General features: G+C 42.4%; 1 protein-coding gene across 1 annotated transcript; it reads left to right on the forward strand.

Moving 5' to 3' along the window:
• Window positions 1-331: 331 nt before the first annotated feature.
• LOC115822673 (cAMP-dependent protein kinase catalytic subunit PRKX-like) lies at window positions 332-22,785 on the forward strand. Its single transcript, XM_030786587.1, has 8 exons — window positions 332-485; window positions 1,824-1,992; window positions 2,944-3,207; window positions 8,700-8,819; window positions 13,487-13,582; window positions 15,951-16,008; window positions 22,034-22,111; window positions 22,660-22,785. Exons 1-8 carry the CDS (start codon window positions 332-334, stop codon window positions 22,783-22,785), a joined length of 1,065 nt encoding a protein of 354 aa, XP_030642447.1.
• The last annotated feature ends 991 nt before the right edge of the window (window positions 22,786-23,776 follow it).

Below are 23,776 nucleotides of genomic sequence, written 5' to 3' on the forward strand. Positions count from 1 at the left end.
TTATTGATGTAGTTTTCTGTTCAGGATGCGACAAATTGTGGCTGTGCGATGTTAAAGCGCTGCATTGTCGCGTGTAGGCTGTCAACTCCAGCATTTGCCTATTCGACAATGTGAAGCAGGTATCTAAGTGATCATCAAACGTCCTGGCATTTTCTCCGTGAGGCGAGTTTCTTATTTTTTTTAAAAAAAAATGCATCTTCCGTTGTTACACTTGAATATTGTTATGGATGCCCAGGTCGGCAACTGTAATTCTGAGCAAAACAGACTGAAATTGTTCGTGACAGTACAGGAATATGGATGCAGTGGAGAGAGGTCTTTCGGGTGTTAAAGGATGACCGCAGCGAAAGCTTCGACAGGGGGTAACGCGGAACCAGCCCGGGACAGCAGTAAGAAGACTGCTCACCTACCTGCTGGTGCTACATGTCAGTCCCTGCACAACTGCAGAGATTTTTCCTTGAGCGTCTTTGACACCGTCGCCACTGTGGGTGGGTAAATTCATCACACGCTGTAATAACTCAATGACCCATGAGTACACGTCTTCATTTAGCAGTTTCTGTTGTTAGCCTGTGTGTGTGTATTGACTTGGAGCCTTCGCCTTGGGTATATTTGTTCAGGAGGCTACTAGCCAACCTGAATAAGAGGGTAATGATAGTATCATAAAACTATTACTCTATTATGAGTAATGGCTCGCATTTATCAGTAAGCTATGTATTGAAACTTTTCCTTTTTCTTTTATTTTTCGCGGGAAGGATATCTTATTATTTGTTAATGATTTATCTCCAGTACAGGGCCAACGGTGATTCTTTGACATATGTTAATTCCCTCCTTGGACCGTATTGTTATTCAATGATACACTATCTAGGGGCTTAGATGTTGCCCGCGGAACAGCAAGTGTAAATGTCCCGAAAGGTATTTGCTTCCCATTTAGCTTTATCGACAGATGCAGGGCCGTTGTGAACTCCCATACAACAGAGGTGTGATTTGTTTGGCTGTTTCATTTCTCACCCGGTACTACATTAAAAACTCATTACAACACGTGTAATAGGCCGGGCTATGAAAAGGCAGGTTTAAAAAAACGGATACTATCCCTCCCCCCGTACCCCCCTCCCTCTCTCTTTCTCTCTCTCTCTCTCTCTCGATGTACTATATCTGTCTACCTGGCTATTTCTCTCTCTCTCCCTCTCTCGTCCATTCTCCTCTCTTAGAGAGCAGACAAACACTTTTATTAATTCATCAGCATGCACGCTCCACTTTCCCTCTGTGAAAATTTGTCTTGTGCTGAGTGGAACAGTCACTCTGCAATATGACGATATGATGACACGGGAAATTCTGACCGTGTTTTTATCGGTTTACAAATTAGCTCGATGTATTGAAGAGCATTTAAATTAGTTGCATAATGTTTGTCTTGTATTTGCTTACCAAGCACATAGCATTGCCCTGACTGAAATGTTTAGTGAGAGCTGAGTGTCAGGACCTCCTGGAAACAGTGAGAGGAAAACAATACCATCAATACAAAGCTTAATTATCAAAAATTGTGTGCCTCTGAAATTGTGTGTTTGTTAATCTTTTGTTCAGTTTTCTAAATTAGTGGACAGATATTAGTTTTGTCCTCCTGTCACTTTATCAGAGACAGTGTTAACACCATTTACCTCGGTGTTGTAAAGAAAAACAGCCAATGAGGGCAGAAAGGATACCTTGTTAAGAATACAGACATTAACATTAGCTCTGCAGTGTTTGTTTTCCTTCTCTCGTGCAGATCATTAGTCTCAGTGTTGTTCTGTACAACTAGATGTGTCTACATGTTGCTGGTGACTTGTCTGCAGGGACAGGGACGTTTGGTCGAGTGGTGCTGGTTCGGGATAAGAGAACGAGGACTTTTTTCGCTCTGAAGTCCATGAAGATTGTCGACGTGATTCGGTTAAAGCAGCAGCAGCATGTTCACAATGAGAAGGAAGTTCTGACAGAGGTCAACCATCCTTTCCTCGTCAGACTGTGAGTTCTGTTCCAACCTGTCTGTGTGTTCCAACCTGTCTGTGTGCTCCAGCCTGTCTGTCTACTCCAACCTGTCTGTCTGCACAACCTGTCTGTCTGCTCCAGCCTGTCTGTCTACTCCAACCTGTCTGTCTGCACAACCTGTCTGTCCGCTCCAGCCTGTCTGTCTACTCCAACCTGTCTGTCTGCATAACCTGTCTTCTCCAACCTGTCTGTCTGCTCCAGCCTGTCTGTCTACTCGAACCTGTCCGTCTGCATAACCTGTCTGACTACACAAGCTATCTTTCTGTCAGCACAACTTGTCCTGTTTCAAAACCTCATCCCTCTATCTATCTTATTTCTCAACGGTTTGGATTTCATTTAAAGTTAGGATTTAGTTATCGCGTTCCAACACCAGATGACCTTGAAGAAACTCTCTCGTGTGTATATGAGAAGTTTATCAGTGTGTCAGTGTTAAGCAGTGTTCTCTTTCATTTCACTGAGCCTCAACTGTAATAGAGACAGCTAAATTGTATTGTAAAGAAAAAGGACGACATGTATATAAAATACATACATGGGCTCTCTTATTTCTATGTTAAGACTACGGCAGAGGGATTATTTTAGTTAGTATAAGAGTCCACTCCATAAAAATATGTCTGGATATACAGGTGGCCATCAACACACTCTCTGTAACAGGGTTCTCTTTTCTTTTTTTGTCTATCTGATATTCATACCATGAGGCAGAATTACTCTTTATTACTCTTTAGCTGAGTTTGGATGTAGGCTGACTTCATATCATCAAAATATTAGTACGTTTGTAACATAATTCATTACTTAGAAAGGAACCACAAGGAAATCGTACGGAAGTACACCAAATGTTTCCATCCTATGTTAGGGTCACATCTACATGCTAATAGTCGCCTCTGCGTTATTCACCGCGGTAATTTCCCCTTGTGATCGTCTTGTCATCAGATACTGGACCCATCATGATGAGAGGTGTCTGTATATGCTGATGGAGTATATGCCTGGGGGAGAACTCTTCAGCTACCTGCGTAACCGGGGGAAGTTCAGCAACGACACGGGACTCTTCTACACCGCCGAGATAGTGTGTGCTCTGGAGTACCTCCACTCCAGAGATATTGTATACAGAGACTTAAAACCCGAAAACATACTGCTGGACTGCGAGGGGCACATTAAGCTCACAGACTTTGGCTTTGCCAAAAAGCTTGTGGACAGGTAGGAATGGGTTTTCTTTTTATCTTTAAAGATTACAGAGCACCTGTAGAGACCTTGTGGCCCTGCTTGATTAGGTATTAATCAGTATTATTGATTAAGTGTCGATGATTATTGTTATTGTTATTATTATTATTCATATTTCAGGTTAACATTCCCTCATGTAGTCTATGTAGTCTCTAAAAAGGGGCTCTCAGGAAAGTGCCAACAAGCGATAGAACTGTAATATGAAGATTTAAAGCCTGAACTATTCAGGAACAGATATCACATTCTGTTAAAGAGGATGCTGATAAAGCAGTTTCTGGTTTCTGCATGAAAACAGGTTTTTTTGGTTCTCTGTTCCCCACAAAACCAAACAAAAATGTGGAGTGATTAAAAGCTGTTTCAGTGTTTTGGGGTTTTTTTTGTGTGTGTGTGAGTTGAGTTGTGTCCATTTTTTGTGAATTTTTCTTTCACACATTTCTTTTAGCAGTGTTGGGATACAAATTCTGTCCCAACACTGGAAACCAAACCCAGACTTTTGAGAGGTCCATTAATGATACATCATCTCAGGTCCATTTTCCCCCTGGAGAAATATCCCTGCTTCAGCCACAGCAAAATGGGGACGCTCATAATTTATTCATCCCATGTGATTCCAAGATGTATTTCTGAAATTACAGTACCAAAGGTGGTATTTTTCCCTTTTCTTTTCTCATAACAAAATGTGCTTCTCTGGCTAATAAGGGTTGTAAAACTCCACCCTCAGCCACTTGTGATTCAAAACCTGGTATTTCTGTTGTTTTGCACTGGTGTGGGCTCAGACTTACTCTGTCTGTTATGTGATATAGACAGTGTTAGAGTGGTTTTGGAGATTGACTGACTGGTATCTCGCTCCAGTTTTAAATTGATCCGAAAGGGTGTTAGGATTGATTTACTGTGAGAAAGTTTAGCCAGGGCTCTAACATCCCAACCTTATTTAAATTTATTTGTCATTTATTCTACTTCATTGTTGAACCTGGTATTCTGACTGGTCAATAAGCAGCCACAAGTGTTTTTATTTTCTTTTGTTTTGTTTTGCTTTGCTTTGCTTTGCTTTGCATTGCATTGCATTGCTTTGTTTTGTTTTGTTTTGCTTTGCTTTGCTTTGCTTTGCTTTGCTTTGCTTTGCTTTGTTTTGTTTGCTTTGCTTTGCTTTGCTTTGCTTGCTTGCTTTGCTTTGTTTGCTTTGCTTTGCTTTGCTTTGTTTTGTTTTGTTTTGTTTTGCTTTGCTTTGCTTTGCTTTGCTTTGCTTTGCTTTGTTTTGCTTTGCTTTGCTTTGCTTTGCTTTGCTTTGCTTTGCTTTGTATTGTTTGCTGATTAAAGGCTGCTGTATTATACGCAGTAAGGTTTTGTTTGATATGGCTACCTGGTCAGTAAGGTAGTGAAGCTGGTCGGCAAGGCATTTGAACCAGGCCTGTATTCCGTGGGGCAACCTGGAATGTTAAACATGTTAAATATAAACTGTCTTTAAAGTTCATCTGAACCCTATGGAAGAGGATAATGTCTTTGGCTCAGGATCATAAGCAACCTATTTAGGACTTTGGTGATATTTCTTACCAAACATTATTCTTCACATATTATATGCTAGACATAAAGAAATCTTTAAGAGGGCATTCTTTGAAAAATGTAGAATGATACAAAGACACAGCATGGCAAGAAACCTATTGTTCATTGAGTTGTGTTTGTTTGGTAAAGATACCCAAACCATGCCATCATGTCATTTCACATTTTCTTTTAATAAAACATTTCAAATAGTGCCCTCTTAACGTTTGACAAGTGTATATCACACTTAACAAGTGTCACTTTATAATTAGCAATATATCAAGCTGTCTCACACAGGCCCATAATCACATTTTTAATGCATCTGAAGTCAACAAAAGCCATTTAAGCAAGAGCAAGGCTGTAGTGCATTGCTGATGTTGTGGCTCTTATTCTAAACAGGACAGTAGAACCAGTGCAGTAGCATTTGGACTGAATCCAAACCTAGTCCAAAGTGCATTAGAGCTCAGGCTGGCTTGCCATGATTACAAAGCTCATAAAATTGAGTTAAAGAATGTGTGTGTAGTGAAACGGTGGGCTGTTTGTCCTGTGCTTCACTACACACTCTGTTATCCGAAACTGTCCTCAGTAGAGCAGAGAGAAATGTGGGGAGTAGGCTTCAGTAAAGAGAGGAGAACAGTGTGAGGAGTAGTCTTCAGTATAACAGAGAGCAGTGTGAGGAGTAGTCTTCAGTATAACAGAGAGCGGTGTGAGGAGTAGTCTACAGTATAACAGAGAACAGAGTGAGGAGTAGTCTTCAGTATAACAGAGAGCAGTGTGAGGAGTAGTCTTCAGTATAACAGAGAGCGGTGTGAGGAGTAGTCTACAGTATAACAGAGAACAGAGTGAGGAGTAGTCTTCAGTATAACAGAGAGCAGTGTGAGGAGTAGTCTTCAGTAGAGAGGAGAGCAGTGTGAGGAGTAGTCTCCAGTGTAACAGAGAGCAGTGTGAGGAGTAGTCTTCAGTGTAACAGAGAGCAGTGTGAGGAGTAGTCTTCAGTACAGAGGAGAGCAGTGTGAGGAGTAGGCTTCAGTAAAGAGAGGAGAACAGTGTGAGGAGTAGTCTTCAGTATAACAGAGAGCAGTGTGAGGAGTAGTCTTCAGTATAACAGAGAGCGGTGTGAGGAGTAGTCTACAGTATAACAGAGAACAGAGTGAGGAGTAGTCTTCAGTATAACAGAGAGCAGTGTGAGGAGTAGTCTTCAGTAGAGAGGAGAGCAGTGTGAGGAGTAGTCTCCAGTGTAACAGAGAGCAGTGTGAGGAGTAGTCTTCAGTAGAGAGGAGAGCAGTGTGAGGAGTAGTCTTCAGTATAACAGAGAACAGAGTGAGGAGTAGTCTTCAGTATAACAGAGAACAGTATGAGGAGTAGTCTTCAGTATAACAGAGAACAGAGTGAGGAGTAGTCTTCAGTAGAGAGGAGAACAGTATGAGGAGTAGTCTTCAGTAGAGAGGAAAGCAGTGTGAGGAGTAGTCTCCAGTGTAACAGAGAGCAGTGTGAGGAGTAATCTTCAGTACAACAGAGAACAGAGTGAGGAGTAGTCTACAGTATGACAGAAAGCAGTGTGAGGAGTAGTCTTCAGTATAACAGAGAGCAGTGTGAGGAGTAGTCTTCAGTATAACAGAGAACAGAGTGAGGAGTAGTCTTCAGTAGATAACAGAGAACAGAGTGAGGAGTAGTCTTCAATATAACAGAGAACAGAGTGAGGAGTAGTCTACAGTATGACAGAAAGCAGGGTGAGGAGTAGTCTCCAGTGTAACAGAGAGCAGTGTGAGGAGTAGTCTTCAGTAGAGAGGAGAGCAGTGTGAGGAGTAGTCTTCAGTATAACAGAGAACAGAGTGAGGAGTAGTCTTCAATATAACAGAGAACAGAGTGAGGAGTAGTCTACAGTATGACAGAAAGCAGGGTGAGGGGTAGTCTCCAGTGTAACAGAGAGCAGTGTGAGGAGTAGTCTTCAGTAGAGAGGAGAGCAGTGTGAGGAGTAGTCTTCAGTATAACAGAGAACAGAGTGAGGAGTAGTCTTCAGTATAACAGAGAACAGAGTGAGGAGTAGTCTTCAGTATAACAGAGAGCGGGGTGAGGAGTAGTCTTCAGTATAACAGAGAACAGAGTGAGGAGTAGTCTTCAGTATAACAGAGAACACTGCTATGAGCTGGTTTGGTGAAGTGTTTGTCTGTACATGAGCTTAGCTTGAATTTAATGACCCCTCTGGAGACCTGCCCTTACATATACACACAGGCAAACACAGGCACAAGCACATGCACATGCACACGCACACACACACACACACACACACACACGCAGACAAACACAGGCACAAGCACATGCACCAGCACACGTACACACACTCATGCACACCCACACACACACATACAAATATACATATGTACATGTGCAAGAGAATACACACACACACACACACACACATATGCAGTATAAGGAGTTGCTGTAACAATGTGTATGTGGACACAAGGAGGAGGAAACAGACGGGGGGTGGGACGGGAGGGGGACTTGTCTACGGCTGCATCTTGATGGTGCAGAATGAGTCCCACTGGAGAGCAGGCTGTTTTCATCGCACTGCCTGGTGCCATCACTTCAAAGAAAAAGGCAAAACACTTGTAGCTGTGTCGTTTCAATTCTAAATGTGCCTCCGTGCGCCAAATTTGTTACTGCCTCAAACCATTTGAATACATGAATCCATAAGATTGTTTTCCTGAAAAAAGAGCCGTAATCTCAACATGAAATAGCTTTTCCCCGTGGCATTTTCACTTATTTTTAGCAATCGATGACTAATTTGGCTGCTTTTAAAAACAGCTGTTGCAGTTTATTAGAATTACACTGATCTGTCAGGCGATTTTGAGTGATTTAACATCTCTGAGCTGAACTGAGGGGAGACAGAGAGAGGCGTCATAAATGCTGTATGATGTGTCGCATATAGTTTGATACAGAAACATAATTGGCTCGAAAACAAATCATGTCTTTGCACTTTGTACGTCAAACAACATTTCAACACTTATTACAGTAAACATTTGTGTTTATGACATAATTGATGTCTTGATGTATACTTACATTTTTGGATACTTACATGAAACTGTATACTTAGTGCAACATCACCAGCGTTTGCCTGGGGAAATGACAGCACTGCAGAGTGAGAAAACTGTGACTGTTTGGGGGGGTGGGGGGGGGGGGGGGGGGGTTTGACTGAATTTGCTGTTTGTTGTCAGTGTCATTCCTGTTGTTGTCTGTTTGGTGTCCATGTCAACCCTGTTGTTGTCTATTTTTTCTGTGTCTCGGCACTACAACAATAGGGTTGATGTGACAGCAGACAGTGGTCTGGAAACAACAGGGTGGACTCTGACAGCAGACAGTGGTCTGGGAACAACAGGGTGGAGTCTGACAGCAGACAGTTTGGGACATTCCACAGTCCTGTAAACTGTCCTGTAAACTGATGTCAGATCACCTAATTTCTCTTCTGGAGACGTTACTCATGGCCGGTCCTGCTACTGGATGGCTGACGCTGTAATACATGTATTAGTGATTCAGTATGGATGGGAGGAATGAGCAAACGTAGTCAAACTTAATGGATTAATTACTTTAGATTTTAATGGATGAGAATGAGATAAGACAGGTCTGATAATGATGTTTCAGTTTGATTGGCTGCCAAAGACACACACATACACACAAACACAGAAAAAGAGTAAATCTTGTCTCCCTCTGTTCAGTGTAAGTGGTGAAAAACATAGTGGTAGTGAAAAATATTATGTGTGGAGAACATTCGTCATGTGGCCTAAGGAAACTGACACATATAGACAGTGTGATTGTTTGACCTCTTTGATTGGTTTTGTTTACATGTTTATGTAATGTGTTGTTTATTAATAGATGGTTTGATGCAGATCAGTGACAGACTCTTTGTTTTGTTTTGTTTTTTTTTTTATTTTTAGGACCTGGACCCTGTGTGGGACCCCAGAGTATCTGGCTCCAGAGGTCATCCAGGGCAAAGGTCATGGCCTGGCGGTGGATTGGTGGGCTTTAGGGGTGCTCATCTTCGAGATGCTGTCTGGGTGGGTACACAAAAAAAGGTCCTGAAGAACCCCTATCCATTCCACACATATGTATACCACAGCACCACAACCAACATACCAGATTCACAACATGACACAATACAACACAACAAACACAACACAACAGCACAAAGTGACACAACATAACAGCGACATAACACAAAACACACAACGCACACGACACAAAATGACCGCAAGACATAGAACACAACGCCACACAAATCACCACAGCTCAAGACAAAATGATACCACGCAACACACCACAGCACAGAATCACCTGAATGAGTCATGCTCACATTATCACTCAGAAATTCTCTCTGAAACAGATGATGCATTTTACAAGAGGAGCAGATTGCATGTCGTCAGCTGCCCGCAGGTTCACGGTGAAAATCTGCATCATGCCCAAGGGATTTAAAAGGCGTTCAGAGATCAGATAACAGGGAAAAGTGAGAAAGTTTGTCAGACAGAGCCGTGAAACACAGCCTTTACCTGTAAGACTGCTCTCAATTCACCCCACTGTTCATCTGCCAACATACTCAGCCATGAGAAACACACTCGTAAATTTGATATCCCCTCAAGCAAAGATCTGTGCCAATTTACCATCAAACTTTCAACAAAGACATTGCCTCACTTATATTAAACTCCAATGATCCTGGATCTGTCGAACAGCTGCCACTGTTTATTGGTCCCCCTGGTGTTGCTGGACAGTTATGGATTTCACTAATATCAAAGCTACAGTGCTGTGGTGACCGATTTGAGAGAGAGGGAATGGATCTAACAGATCTGTTTGAGACGTGAGGTCAGAGGTTTGAAGGAGAATGGCGTGAGATAGTTTGTGAGGATGCGGTGAATGCACTTTCTAATCTGGAGATATGGGTTGGGGACATGTGGAGGAAAGTTATTAACAGCTGTAGTTATAGAGTTTGACCACAAGAGGTCAGTGTTGTATTGTTAGCGTGTCTCAAAACACTGCAGATTCTATCTCTGGAGGTACGGTGTGTCTGATCACTCAGAACCTATTTACCCTGGTATTATTGATCACTAATACAAACTAAAGGTGAAATACGGCATTAAAATATTTCAGAACTGACAGTAATGGCTAGTGGTATTCTGGTCTCAGAAACTTGAAACAACTGACATGAACATTGGTGTACATTTCGACATAATGGTGAAACATGTTCATTTTGCTCTAAATGAGGGACTGATGTTTGGATGAATGGGTTTATCGCGTGGCCAAAAAGGTAATTGTTGTGGGACTTGGTCACACACTTAGCAAGAAATTGTGGTAAAATGAGCCTTAATTGTTTTGTTTTTTTCCCTCAAGTTCCCAACAACTTTTAGTGTTTTTATGGTCGATATTTTGAATAGGCAGCGTAAAAGACAGTGTGTCCCAAAGAGACAGAGCCCAAGCACACAACATCCATCTCAGAAAAGACCGAATAGTTTGGTCCTGGCTTCGTAATTAGGAGGAAAATAGTCCTTTGCAGATTACTATTGATCTATATAATGGCACATGTCATAGCCTCCACACTTCAAGCCAAATGCGACTTGGTTTGGGAGACAGGATGTACCGGATGAAGACGGATTCCATCAGAGGCTGAACTGGAAATTTTCTTTGGCGTTTATGAATAACCGTATTCACTTACAGTGGATCAGTGCATGAGCTTATGTATTCAAAATATCCACCCTTATGAGTTTAAAGCGAAATTGTGGTGACATACCGTTGAAACCATACTGGCGTTTTACTGCAGTTCTGTTGTTTGCTTTGTGTGTTTGCAGACTGTAGCAATTTATGTGCCCTGAGGCCTGAAACTTTTATGGTCAAACTTAGAGGCACTGCATGAGGTGAAAAGTGCCTTGTTGCTCTGTTAATGATGTACCTGTTTCATAAGAGCAAAGTTTAAGTGTTTCTCATTCATTTTCTTTTTCTTTTTTTTTTAAGCGAAAACGTTTAACATAAAACACCTCTCTTCCAGTGACATACGTGGGTCTGAAGACACTTGAGGGTTTTTTTTCCATCTGGACATGGGCGCGTTAATTGACCTTTGATCTTCGTCCCATCATGTTCTCTCTCTCTGGTGACAGTTCTGTCCCTGTGTTACTCCTCAGCTGTGACATTGTGTATCTTTCTCAGACGGAGCCTGGACTCTGTCCTGGTCTCTCTCCCTCCTTACTTTTCCCCCACTGCCAGAGCTGTGTGTATCTTTCACACACCCCACCGACTCCCTCACAGGCTGACCATGTGTGTCGCCTACTGCACCGCAGCCAGACGCTGTGTTATCGTTGGCTAGCTCTCCCGCCTTTGGTGGCTACATACGGCAGGAAGGAAGTGTGGCTTGTCCCTCAGTGCAAACAGAGTCCAGCCAAGGATGGACCGGCCCGGACCGGTCCAGACCCAAGGACTGAACAGGTCACGAAAAGCACTGAACAAGCTCCTTAGTGCTGTTTAATGATCTGGGTTGGATCATTGTGTTGGAAGAGTGCGAATTAGGCACAGAACGCTGACACCCACTAGATGATGGATGCCCCCTTTTTTAGTGTGTGTGTGTGTGTGTGTGTGTGTGTGTGTGTGTGTGAAAGAGAGAGACAAGAGAAGAATTTTACTGCCTTAGAGATAAAGAACACAGACAGCGTGGTGACCCCTTTCTGCCTAGATGAAGGTTGTTAGAGGTTCCTAACCTCCTTAAATTGACGGGGGAAAAAAAAAGAAAAAAAAAATACAGCCCAACGTGTCCGAGTCGCAGTAAATCAGGCCGGCTTTGAAGTACCCCTCCACTGAATGTCCTTTGCCCTGAGTCGATTTCTGCCTATTCAGGGGTTCTCTCTCTGTAGCCAAGACAAATGTTCCCTTAAATCGGAGGGCTTTGGAGCAGCTTTGTTGCAGTCATCTGCTTGTTTTGTCAGACATCTTGTACTTGCATGTCGAGATGTTTAGCAGGCTTCACTTTGGAGTCGTGGATTATAGCTGGTTTTTTGGGCGATGTTTCCAAGCACGAAAGATTCCGCGTGATGTCATTTTTCAGATCTGGGTCGTGTTTAAGCTCTCCAAACATGCCTGCATTCAGCATCTTCCTGTGGGGTACAGAACATTCCGGATGACGGATGCTGAATATAGGTCAATAATCTTATCGCCGTTTCAATTTTTAAGGGGTCTTGAATTTCAGATTTATTTTCAGGAGGTGCTTGAATTTTGAATGTTTCAAGGTTCTCCGTTCCAGACAGGAGATCATTACTCAACGTCGTGTTTATCTAGTCCTTTGTGTCGTTCTGGAATACAAATGAGTCATTTTAAAACAAATAGAATGTTGGACCAGTTTGACTCTCTGGCCTTTCTCTGTTGAAACACTGGAGAAGGCAAAGGTGTTACGTAAGTCAGAAAATGTTTGAAAATGTTATTATGCTCAGAAACAGCCCTGAGAAACGACTGCCTTTCTCCATCCACAGCCTTTCACGGTCAGCAGGGCGAGAGCCGCGCTGTCCAGACAGCATCCTGGATTCACACGCACACACACACACACACACACACACACACTCTCACACGCCAGACAGTGACCTCCTTCTCAGTTATAACCTCCACACTTTTCCATTTTCAGTCATTTCTGTCATGTTTCTGTCAAGCAGCAAAGGCGAAGTCAGACGGATGTGGTCTGGATCACTGGGTTAGGTGGCTAGTAGTGACTTGTTGAAAGACCCTGTTGTCCGTCTTAACCACTTTCTTTGAAGTCCTTTGAAGTACACTTGATGAATCTGTGATGAGCAGGTTTCTCCCCTGCAGTTCTGGTATTAATGGAAAAAGCATAACAAAGATGTTGCTTAACATTTCGTGCGTTGCCAGCCGGCGTTGAGCGGTTGTATAAAGGGGATTGAAAAGAAACAGGAAATTCAGAGAAAATTCAAAGTGACCTTTCTGAATGTATCCTGCACTTTTTTTCCCCACTGATTGTTTTGACTTCATTTCACCAACAGCTGCACGAAAAAAAACCTTTTAAGATTAGATTAGCGGAGTTTCTGTCCGCTAAAATGGTTACCTGAAAATAAGCTCGAAGCTCAAATTGCGTTTAACGGTGCCATCACAAAACATTTCCCTTTGTCATCTTTTTTTTTTTCTGACCTACCTGAGTGCTGCTCTTTAGACTGAAAAGACAAGTGTGTTTCTTATATTTTTGACCCTAATGTGTGTAAGATGCGGTCTAAAATACTATTGATGCTGTGTGACAAATGTGACCAGGCACGAAAACAGGCCGGGGAGGACGCGAGAGCCCGGTAACTATCCATCCAGATGCCGTTGAGTCACAGGAATGTCACTCAGTGTCTTTTCCATGTCGTGTTTTTGCATGACCTCAGGTGACCTCACAGACCAGAAGCACAAGGGAAAAAGTGAGACAGTTGCAAAACAGCACTTGTTCACTGAAAGCTTCAAAGCGTAGAGATAACTCTGAGTGTCAGCAGCACCTACGATCATCAGCATTTATCTGGCTTTCCAGATGTACTAATGTATGCTTTTACATCTACATTACATTTATTCATTTAGCAGACACTTTTATTCAAAGCAATTTCCTTTAACTGTTTGTCCTTTAAATCTTTTTGTTTGTTTGTAAGTTTGAAATAACACACGAATGAGTATTTGTGATTTTTATTTCTTAGTTTTGTTTGTTTCCGATTTTTAGGTACCCACCATTTTTCGATGACAACCCTTTAGGAATCTACCAGAAGGTTCTTTCTGCCAAGCTTGAATGTCCTCGCCATCTGGACTTCTATGTCAAGTAAGAGAGAGAGAGAGCGAGAGAGAAACTGCAACTCCAAAAATACAGATGTCTTAATGTTATGGTCAGATGTTACTGAAACGCAGCAACATTTCATGTATATTCAGCGGGATTATGGAATATACCACACTGGAGTGCAGGAGATGGAAATGAAAGCACTACATATTTGAGAAATCAGAATGCTTTGGATAAAAAAAAATCCTATTTTGTATATCCAGTTTCTGTATCTGGGTCGATTTCTCCTTCTAGAGCAACTACGAATCGTTTTCTGAAACATTTGCAACTGTTTTTCAGTGCTGTACGCACGGTAAGATTCACAGTGTATTCTGTGGAGTGGAGGGAAGCAGGATGAGGCTTGGAGTGCTGTGTTGTCTCTGAAGGCGCCTTCAGCTGTCTGTATACCTCAATGCCTTTGTACACAACAGCTGGTAGCATGCCACAGATCCGACAGATTAGAGGCCCGGGAAGTGTTTTACATACTAAGAAACAGATTTGTATTTTTTTTAAAGGATCTTGGAGGGTGGGTGTGTTGGGGGGGGGGTGGGTTGGACTCATCTCCTAATTTCAGGTAAACCCTTTTAATGTTTGGAACCAGAAGACTTCTCAAAGGCTTATACAGTTTCAGAGAAACCTCTATGTCAGACTGAAGCATTAAAAAAACAAAAAAAAAGAAGAGCTTGTTATCGGTGCTGACCCAGGCAAAAATGCCTCTCATTGAAAATAAGATTGAATCCATCTTAACCAGAGGATCGAATCTTTTAAATAACAGCTGCTTGAAAGACTGGTTGCATTAGGCATGCTAACTTTTACTTTAGCGCTGCAGTGAACATTCAGTAAGTGTTTCAGAAATAACCAAAAGAACAAGATGTCCTCAAACTAGCCTTTGTATCAGTTAGACCGCTTTAGATATTTGTGGTCAGTCCATTGACCAATGAAATGCATTTAAAAAAAGGAAATACGTGTGAATACAGGTATTCAATACAAGTTAACACGGGTTGTTTTTTTCCTCTGTACTGAAGATGACCTGTTGAGTTTTATTTATTAAGGAGATATCTATCTCCTGTGTCAGGATTTGCATGTAATATGATGTAACATTTGGACCTCTGTTGCCATCACGAGGATCCAGCAGACGATTTGGACCAGAAGATTTTAGACTATTAGTAGTCTAAATAGTTCAGCTTTTGTACACAAATTAGATCACAGTGTTGGCCAGCTGTAGCTTAAACTGTATTATTCTTTCATTTGTCTCAGGAAAAATGTGGCCAGAACAGGACCCAATACTATTAAAAAAAAAAGACTGGTAATTAAAACCAGCCTGTCACACAGCTGTTTAGTGAAACCGATACCAGCGATATCTGAGAATCTCATTGCGTCTGTGCATGCGTATGTGTGTGTGTGTGTGTGTGTGTGTGAGAGAGAGAGAGCGAGAGAGAGAGAGACATTGAAGGTGATACAGAGCATGCAGATTAAAACATACGGATCACAGATAAAGTTTAGAGACAGAGCCGCTTTGATGAGAGGTCTGCTGAGAGGCGAGTCGATGTCAGAAAAACTCGCGATATCTAATAAACAGTGTCAGTTTCGGCCTCCTCTGGTTTAGTCCTGTCATCAGCGACACACGCTGACGGTTTTTTGGCACACACAGGGGATAGATGTCATTGTTTTTTTGTTGTTGTTGTTGTTTTGTTTTGTTTTTTTTGTTTTGTTTTGTTTTGTTTTTTAAATTTTGCTGACATCTGTCTAGGCTCTCAAGCAAGAACCCAGAGACTTTTTCTGCCTCTTGAAATAAGCGGCTAAATGTGATAAGAGGTCCTTGTTGAGTTTTGTGGTAGCGTAAAGATAAAGTCATCCCTTACAAAGCAAACAATCTAAAGACTTAGACAACACTGGGTCATGCCATAGACATTCATTAGAATATGACAGGCTTTGCAATAGGGCACACAATTGTGTATATATGTAACCCTATATATATATATATATATATATATATTAAAACACTGCATATATATTTACATATACCCATATATATGAAACCCTAATGATATAAGAAGGAGTACAATTCAGTTCTTACTTTAACTGTTGAATTGTTGAAACATTTCAAGTTCAATAACTATTCTACAAAATTGTATGTATGTGTGTGTGTGTGTGTGTGTGTGTATATATATATATATATATATACACACACATGTATATCCTCTTGCTGAGTTTGACAGTCACTGTTGATGAATGTTTGGTTAACATCAGTGTTTTTCTCTTGTCGTAACCCTACTGATTAGAGCATTGTGTTGTGTGTGTGTGTGTGTGTGTGTGTGTGTGTGTGTGTGTGTGTGTGTATGTGTTGTGTGTGTGTTTTGTCCTCTCCGTACAGAGACCTCATTAAGAAGCTGCTTGTGGTGGACAAAGGGAAGAGGCTGGGTAGTCTCAAAGTAAGACAATGAGAACCATCAGCCTCAGACACCCCCCACTCTCCTTTACCTCTCCTCTCCTTCACAGCACTGACAGACAGAACGCTTCACAGACACCCCCCACTCTCCTTTACCTCTCCTCTCCTTCACAGCACTGACAGACAGAACGCTTCACAGACACCCCACACTCTCCTTTACCTCTCCTCTCCTTCACAGCACTGACAGACAGAACGCTTCACAGACACCCCACACTCTCCTTTACCTCTCCTCTCCTTCACAGCACTGACAGACAGAACGCTTCACAGACACCCCCCACTCTCCTTTACCTCTCCTCTCCTTCACAGCACTGACAGACAGAACGCTTCACAGACACCCCCCACTCTCCTTTACCTCTCCTCTCCTTCACAGCACTGACAGAACGCTTCACAGACACCCCCCACTCTCCTTTACCTCTCCTCTCCTTCACAGCACTGACAGACAGAACGCTTCACAGACACCCCCCACTCTCCTTTACCTCTCCTCTCCTTCACAGCACTGACAGACAGAACGCTTCACGGGGTTAATCAGGACAGGGCATTCTTTCCCAATGAATAGGTTTTTTTGTTTTTTTTATTCCAATGATATGACATAATGAGTTTAATTTTTGTTCATATCCTGAGACTAAAATAACGACAGTGTGTAGCCAGTATGTCCCTCTGATCCCGAGGGCTGAATGGAGCAGGAGAAGACTGGAGAACCGGTATACGACTGCCTGACTCGTTAAGACATTTATGGGAGGACTTCAATGCGAGGAGGCGACGCTGGAGTTAAGCTCCTCTCATGTTTCCAGTGAATATTTCTCCATTCGTAAATTAAATCTCTTTTGTGTTAGTCTGATACCACAGAGGCTACAGGGAGCTAATCATGCACTTGTTATGTTAGTCTAGTGTTAATACTGGAAGTGTTGTGGTTTTAAGTGGACCAGAGAAAGATGGTTCAAAAATACTGCACATCTGCCTCACACTTTCCCACTGAAAATCGGGGAAAACGGAAACTCCAGTCTGAGAGAGCTGATAAGTTCAATTCCTCTTGCATTTCTTAGCAGAAAGTTTTGTCCTCTTCTGCAAGTGACCTGTCCAGACATTTTTTTTTTGTTTTGTTTTATTTTGTTTATTTTGTCTTGTTGCGTTTTGTTTTGTTTTTCTGGCAGTATTCTGTTGCTGAGAAGGGGTCTTTGTGAAATTTTATGAGGTGAGATGTGCTTTTGCCTGTCCAGAACTCTCCCTCTGATGTTCCCCACGGCGGGCAGTAATGAGGGGCCGTGCCGCGGGGTCAGATTCGTTTAACCTTTAAGGGGAGTGTGTTCACCGTGGCCATACGCAGCAGAGGCGGAATACCACTTATAGGCCGTGAGGGGGAGGGATTGAATGCGACGCTCCGAGATGGAGAGGAATGTTACAAGCTCGACTCTCTCCCTCGGAACACGCCCAGCGGCAGGAAATGATGACGGATCAGGACTCACATAAAGGAAACCGTCGCTCAGCGTGAGCGTCTCGAGGGGGGGGGGGGTAGTTTCACCTTTGACTTTTGTTAAACCTCCATAAAGCGCTTGCATCCCTCCAGTTTGGACCAAGGTGTTCCCTCGTTTTTATGCACGGCTCGAAGGTCAAAGGTCAGCAGATTCTCAGACAAAATCTCTGACTCTTTTGACCGCCCTAGACCACCCCCCAAAAGCCATTAATGCTGTAAGAAAATGGACTAAATTTTCGGTGGAATCTTACTTAAAGCCACCATTGTAGCGCATGCTAAATGCAAATGCGACTGAAGTTTTAACCACAAAAGAACCTCTTTCAAGAGGTTGTGTAGTAAACGATTACGACATTTCTTTGTCGTCAGAAACACGGAGGCTGCTAAAAGCCAGTGGAGAGGACTAAGAAGTTGTTAGCCTATTTTGAAACATTATAGTAAAGTGCTAATCGATTTGTTCTTATAGATTTTAAGCACTGTGTGTCATTGTGTAAAACTTCTCAGTAAGACAAAGAGGGTGCACATAGTTAAGTTTCTTACAAACACAGATTCCATCGTATCACTGTGGAATACTGTACACATTACTGTACCTTTATGACCTTGTCGCACCATTGACTGAATTCATTGAGTCAGTTAGTGTGTTAATGGCAAGTTATGGAAACACTTATGTTTATGAGCAGAATCATTGTTTTTAGCAGATGTTATTAACCTTCCCTAGAGTTGCCTTAAATTCAAAGGCCAAAGTATATAACAGTGTTAATGCTGGCAGCATCTAGAGCTTCGAACGGTTTCTGATCCCGAATGGGTTTTTTTTAGTGTTCTCTGGGATGCAATTCGTGATGTGTGTTTTCACAACTGCAGCCATAAATATGGAAAAATGTAATATTTGGAAATATTAATGTGCCCCCATTTGATCATGAAGTAGACCAGATCAGACCTACCTCATAAATCTCCTATCTAGCATCTGTCTGGATCCGTGCATTCATAGAAATATTCATAGTCTCCGTTTAGGCTCAGCCAAGAGCTGTTTAATTTGGTTGAAATTTGAAAATAATACAACCCTGTCTTCTCTTTCCTAAATAACGCTGACGCGCGTCCGTCGTGCCCTGGGTTTTTCACAAAACGTTACTGGATCCCTCCGGTCGTATAATATCTTGACACTAATTTGCTTTGTCTGTCATCAGACTAAATGAGATGTCTGGAAGTGAGCGACTGATCCAGATAGATCTGTCCAACGTATCGGCGCTGACAGAAAAGGTTTCTGAAGACAAAGCTTGCACAGAGGCGTAATGCTTGGCTCCATAAATCGCATCGTTTTTTCGTTAAGAAGCACCCTTTGAGGTTCTAAAAGAGTCTCACAATATCTGAAAAAGCATTAAAGCCTCCAGACAGATCTATATATCTACATATATATATATATATATATCCATAGATCTATGTATACATATAAATGCACTTTTGCAAATATGCATTCTTCAGGGCATATAAATGTCACATGTTTAGACAGAGTGTCTGGTTTTTGCACATAACAGCCCAAACCACCAGACGTAAGCTGTGCTTTAGAGAACCTGGACTGTCTGTTCTCCTCACAATTGCAGGTTGTTTTAGGGGGGCTGGACTGGCTCAGTAGGAAAAGAGCTCCGGGACAAAAGCCTGGTGGTAGCATTTGTTTCCAGTTAGCGAGAGAGATCAAGGGCTTTTCTGAACAAGCGGTTGCACCATGGTGAGACTTCTTCCTCATCAGTTCTCTGCTGATTTACTCTCCAATCAGCAATGAGCATCTGTTCTGTGTGAACTTCACCTGAAAAAAGAAAAAAGTATCATTTTACCCCCCCCCCCCCCCAAAAAAAAACAAAAACAAAAACAAAACAAAAAACAAAGGCTCAGGTGTATGAAAGCAACAGTGGTTGAAAGTCTATGACCACTGTTGGTTTTAATGACCTCCTAATGATAATTATTCAGTCTTTAATGTGGATTGGACTCAATGGATGTTAAATTTTGGAAGCTTAACGCGGTTATACTGAGAACACCAACAGACCTCGAGGTTTAATGGGATAGTAATGAGTGTAATTTGAAATTCCCAGGAGCACGGTTTTATTTTCTACGCTGCGGCAACATACAATTCCACACGCCAAGGCCTCTCATTAGAACCGTTCAGACCATTCTGGATTCTGATGTCTTTCTCAGACTTCATCATTTATACTGGTTTTAGCTGGCACAATGGATTTTTACATTCTTTTGGCGTTAACATTATTAGTTCTAACACTCAAAAAAGTTTAAACGTTTTTTTTTTAAAAAACAATACCAGAGTAACAGAAAGGTTTTGTGCCGTGTTTCTTACGACTCCAGCCCAGTGGGCAGTGTACTCGCACACTCTCTCAGTTCTTTCTCTGCCCGTGTGTGGTGTGGTGTGCGTTAGCTCTGTTAGCATTAAGACTGATCTCAGCAGAGCTTTCAGTCTGAGAAGACCGCACATCTGGTGGCTGTGTTGTGTTTGCGTCTGCCTCACTGTTTGTTTTATTAGAGAGCCGTGCCAAGTGTGTCCGTGGCGTAGGGAGAGTGTGTGTGTGTGTTGCGTGCATGTGTGTGTTTGTATGTATGTCACAGTGTGTTGGTTTATCTTGTCGAAAGGAAGTTCTTCTCTGCAGTAGAGACAGCTCAGCATTAGGCTTTTTTTCAGAGAGCCTAGCCAAGTGTGCACACAGTGCAGGTAGTGTGTGTGTGTGTGTGTGTGCGTGTGCATGTGCATGTGGCTGTGAGTGTGTGTGTGAGTGTGCAGGTGAGTGTGTGCGAGTGTGTGTGTGTGTGGGTGGGTGAGTGAATGTATGTGTATGAGTGAGTGTGTGGATGAATGAATGTATGTGTGTGTATGTGTGTGTGTGAGTGAGTGTGTTAGCAGCTGTGTTGACACAGATTACCACGGGGAAGAGCACTCTTAACACCCCTCTTCCCCAGCGAGCCTCACACACAGCAGCCAGACGAGCTGGAGAGCCAATGTTTTATCTGGTCCCCGAGGACGGCCTGGGTTTACATTGTCACGCTTTAAGTCTTTTAACAACGACCTGAGTGAGGTGAACATACAGTCAGCGAAGCACCTCTCTGTCGTGTGATAAACCCTGACTAAACACAGTCCAGTGTGTGTGTGTGTGTGTGTGTGTGTGTGTGTTTTCTCTCTCTCTTTTTTTGATCTTTTGAATCACTTGACTCTCTCTTGAACCATCCTTGTGAATAGCTTTTGTCTTCTCCAGATGTCTGTTCCTAGCTCTCTTTTCTTTGGTTTAAGTTTAGCTGTTTTTTTCTGTTCTGTGACAGAGAAAAAGCTCAAGTGCAGATGCAGGAAGAATGTGATTTTTCAAAAAAAAAACAGCAAAAAAAGCGCTATAAGAGGAAAGCTTTTGATGTGCACTAACAGTCCAAATGCAGCCTTGTCTATCGCCGCTTGTTTCCTTTATGATTTACTATCAGGCCGGAGGTTAAAAATAAGGCCAGTGAGCATGTGTGTGTGTGCGCACGCGTGTGTGTGTGTGTGTATGTGTGTGTGTGTGTGTGTGTGTGTGAGCATGTGTGTGTGTGCGTGCGTGTGTTTGTGTTCACTTCTGTGTGTGTTTGTGTGTGTGTGTGTGCGTGCTTATTTATATTCTACATCCACTTATTCATCTTATATGTCTAGATACGTGTAATATCTGTGTGTTTGTGTGTGGTTGTGTTTGTGCACGTGTGTGTGTGTGTGTGCGTGCGTGCGTGCGTGCGTGTGTATGTGTGTGTGCGCGCGCGTGTGTGCGTGCGTGCGTGCGTGCGTGCGTGCGTGCGTGTGTGTGTGTGTGTGCGCACGCGTGTGTGTGTGAGGGTGTGTGTGTGTGAGTGTGTGTGTGTTTATTCGTGATAGAGAGTGGCGATGCCACTGTGACTACTCTCCGCGGCTGAGCGTTCCCAGACTCCTCTTTGGCAAAGCACAGCCCAGGGAACAAAGCAAATCTGGAGGGATTATTTTATCATGGATCTCTACCTCCTCCTCCGAACTTTCCCATGGAAAGTCTACAGGTTATAGAGGAGCGAGCAGAAAATGGGCCAGGCTTAGAGATGACAAGGAGATTGAAAGGAGAACATGCTTTGACGTGCGCTAGCTACATTAGGTCTAATAGATCCTATTCAGATGAGATAAGTGCCTTTTTAACCGGATTTGTTTACATTGCTGTTTTGGGCACAGAGCTAAAATTCTTAAATTCATGTTAACAAACTCCCCTGTTTTTTTTGTTTTTTTTTTTCACAACACAGTATTCACAGAAGTGTGAATGTCATTCTCATTTTATTTCCTTATCGGCTTCACTGACCGTGTACCCTCCATGGCATGTCAGTTAAAAAGGACTTGAAATCCCTTGCACGGTACAGCGTAATCATTTGTAATAAAACGTCAAAAGACGGTATGCAAGGCAGAAATTACGGTATGAGGTGTGTGCCACTGTCGTGGATATATGTAGCGGGAAAGTTCTTTTTTAAAAGGCCTCCCTCTGCTTTTGTGTCGTTTTTTTTTTTTTTTCAGAATGGAGCGGAGGATGTGAAGAAACACAGGTGGTTCAGACTAATAGACTGGGATGCAGTTCCTCACAGGAAACTGAAGGTGGGTGTGACGTAGTCTTAGCTTTCAAACTGGAGCCAGGTGGTGCGAGAAAAGCAAAGCACTTAGGAGAATGTATTTGCTTTGGCTTTCCGCTATCTCCTTTTTCTTCATTTCGCCCGCGTCTTTTTTTTTTTTTTTTTTTCACTACTGACCGAACCAAAAACGTGCGTTTGATTTGTACGCTTGAGCTCCCTCGAATTTTTACGTTCCTCTCGTAAAACGGTAGTTCCAGGGACCGCACGGTGGTGCAGGAGTGTCTTTTAATGTTGTTATTACCCCTGGTTAATGATGATTCATTGTACACAAGTGAAAAGGAGCAGGATTTGGGAAGGGGGGGGGCTGATTTTGGAATAAGGTTCGACATGAGGCTTTTGGGTTTTCCTCTCGCGGTCCAAAGCTCCAGATGTGTCGTCCGAATGCGAGAGTTTGACAGACAATACAGAATAACGGAGACCTGGCTGTCACCGTAATGAAAATATTTTCCCTCTTTTTCCCACTTTCATTCTCTCTTCTCTTCTCTTTCTTTCTCTCTCTCTCTCTATATTCAGCCACCCATAATTCCTAAAGTAGCACACGAGGGAGACTCATCAAACTTCGACACCTACCCAGAGGAGAAGAGGAAGAAGGAGCCGTCTGTTTCTCCCAAGGACTTGGAAATGTTTAAAAATTTCTGAATATCTATTTATCTGCATTTTGTGAAGTGTTTTAGTCTATGTTCTATGTGTTGCTATACAATAGTATGATCTATGCACTGGGGTATAAAAAGGGTAGGGAAGGGGATTAGAGACTCTATAAAGGACAGGTTTATCATTGTCTTTCACTGTTGTGTTCACCATTGTGTTCTTACCTCTGAGTTAGTCTAAGGCATTCTGCGGACAGTGATAGCTGAGCTTTAAGACCTGAATATTAGATTTCTTGAAAAAAAAAAAAGGCATAAACGTTGGCTTAGATTACTTTGAATCACGTTTTCATCGCGTATACAACTGTTGAATCATGAATCTCGAAATTCAGCATTCACTGCGCACCAAGAATACATCAGGTCTCTGTCAACAGAGTTGTTTTAAGGTAAAAACACGGCGATAGAAAAGATGAAATATTGATAAGCCGCTGCTTGAACTCACGGATATGTGTTACCGCTATATACACAAACAGCACCATGTCCTCAGCGATCCTGAACTGTTCTCTGTTAAAAGCATTTGCTTTGTTTAGCTTTGATGTCACACACACAAAAGCTTATGCATCGAATCACTAGAGAGTAAATTAGTGTTTTTTTTTCCCGCTCCGACCCAAAAAACAAGGCTACTCTCGGTAAGGCCTTTCTAATCCTTAGACTCAACACACCTGTCTCAGCTTGTCAAGGGCTTGATAATTAAATGAGAAGTTGAATCAGGTGTGTTAGCACAAGGCTTCGGCCAAAAAAAAAACTTTTGAGCGGGTTTCCCTCAGTGCTCTAAGAAAGAACCACCTCATTTGCAAATGGAGTCTGGGGAAGACCTGGTGTTTTTAGATAACCGTTTGGTGAAAACTTTGCATGACGTATCTTGTAAATTTCTCTTCCCACTTTGTTCTTATTCCGGACTATGGTGAACGACACAGTGAACGGTCATAAGTGATGAACAGGCTTTGGTTTCACATTTGTCCAGTTCATAATTACATTCATAGTGT

Source organism: Chanos chanos, chromosome 10, assembly GCF_902362185.1.
Source record: "Chanos chanos chromosome 10, fChaCha1.1, whole genome shotgun sequence".
NCBI classification, from domain to species: Eukaryota; Metazoa; Chordata; class Actinopteri; order Gonorynchiformes; family Chanidae; genus Chanos; species Chanos chanos.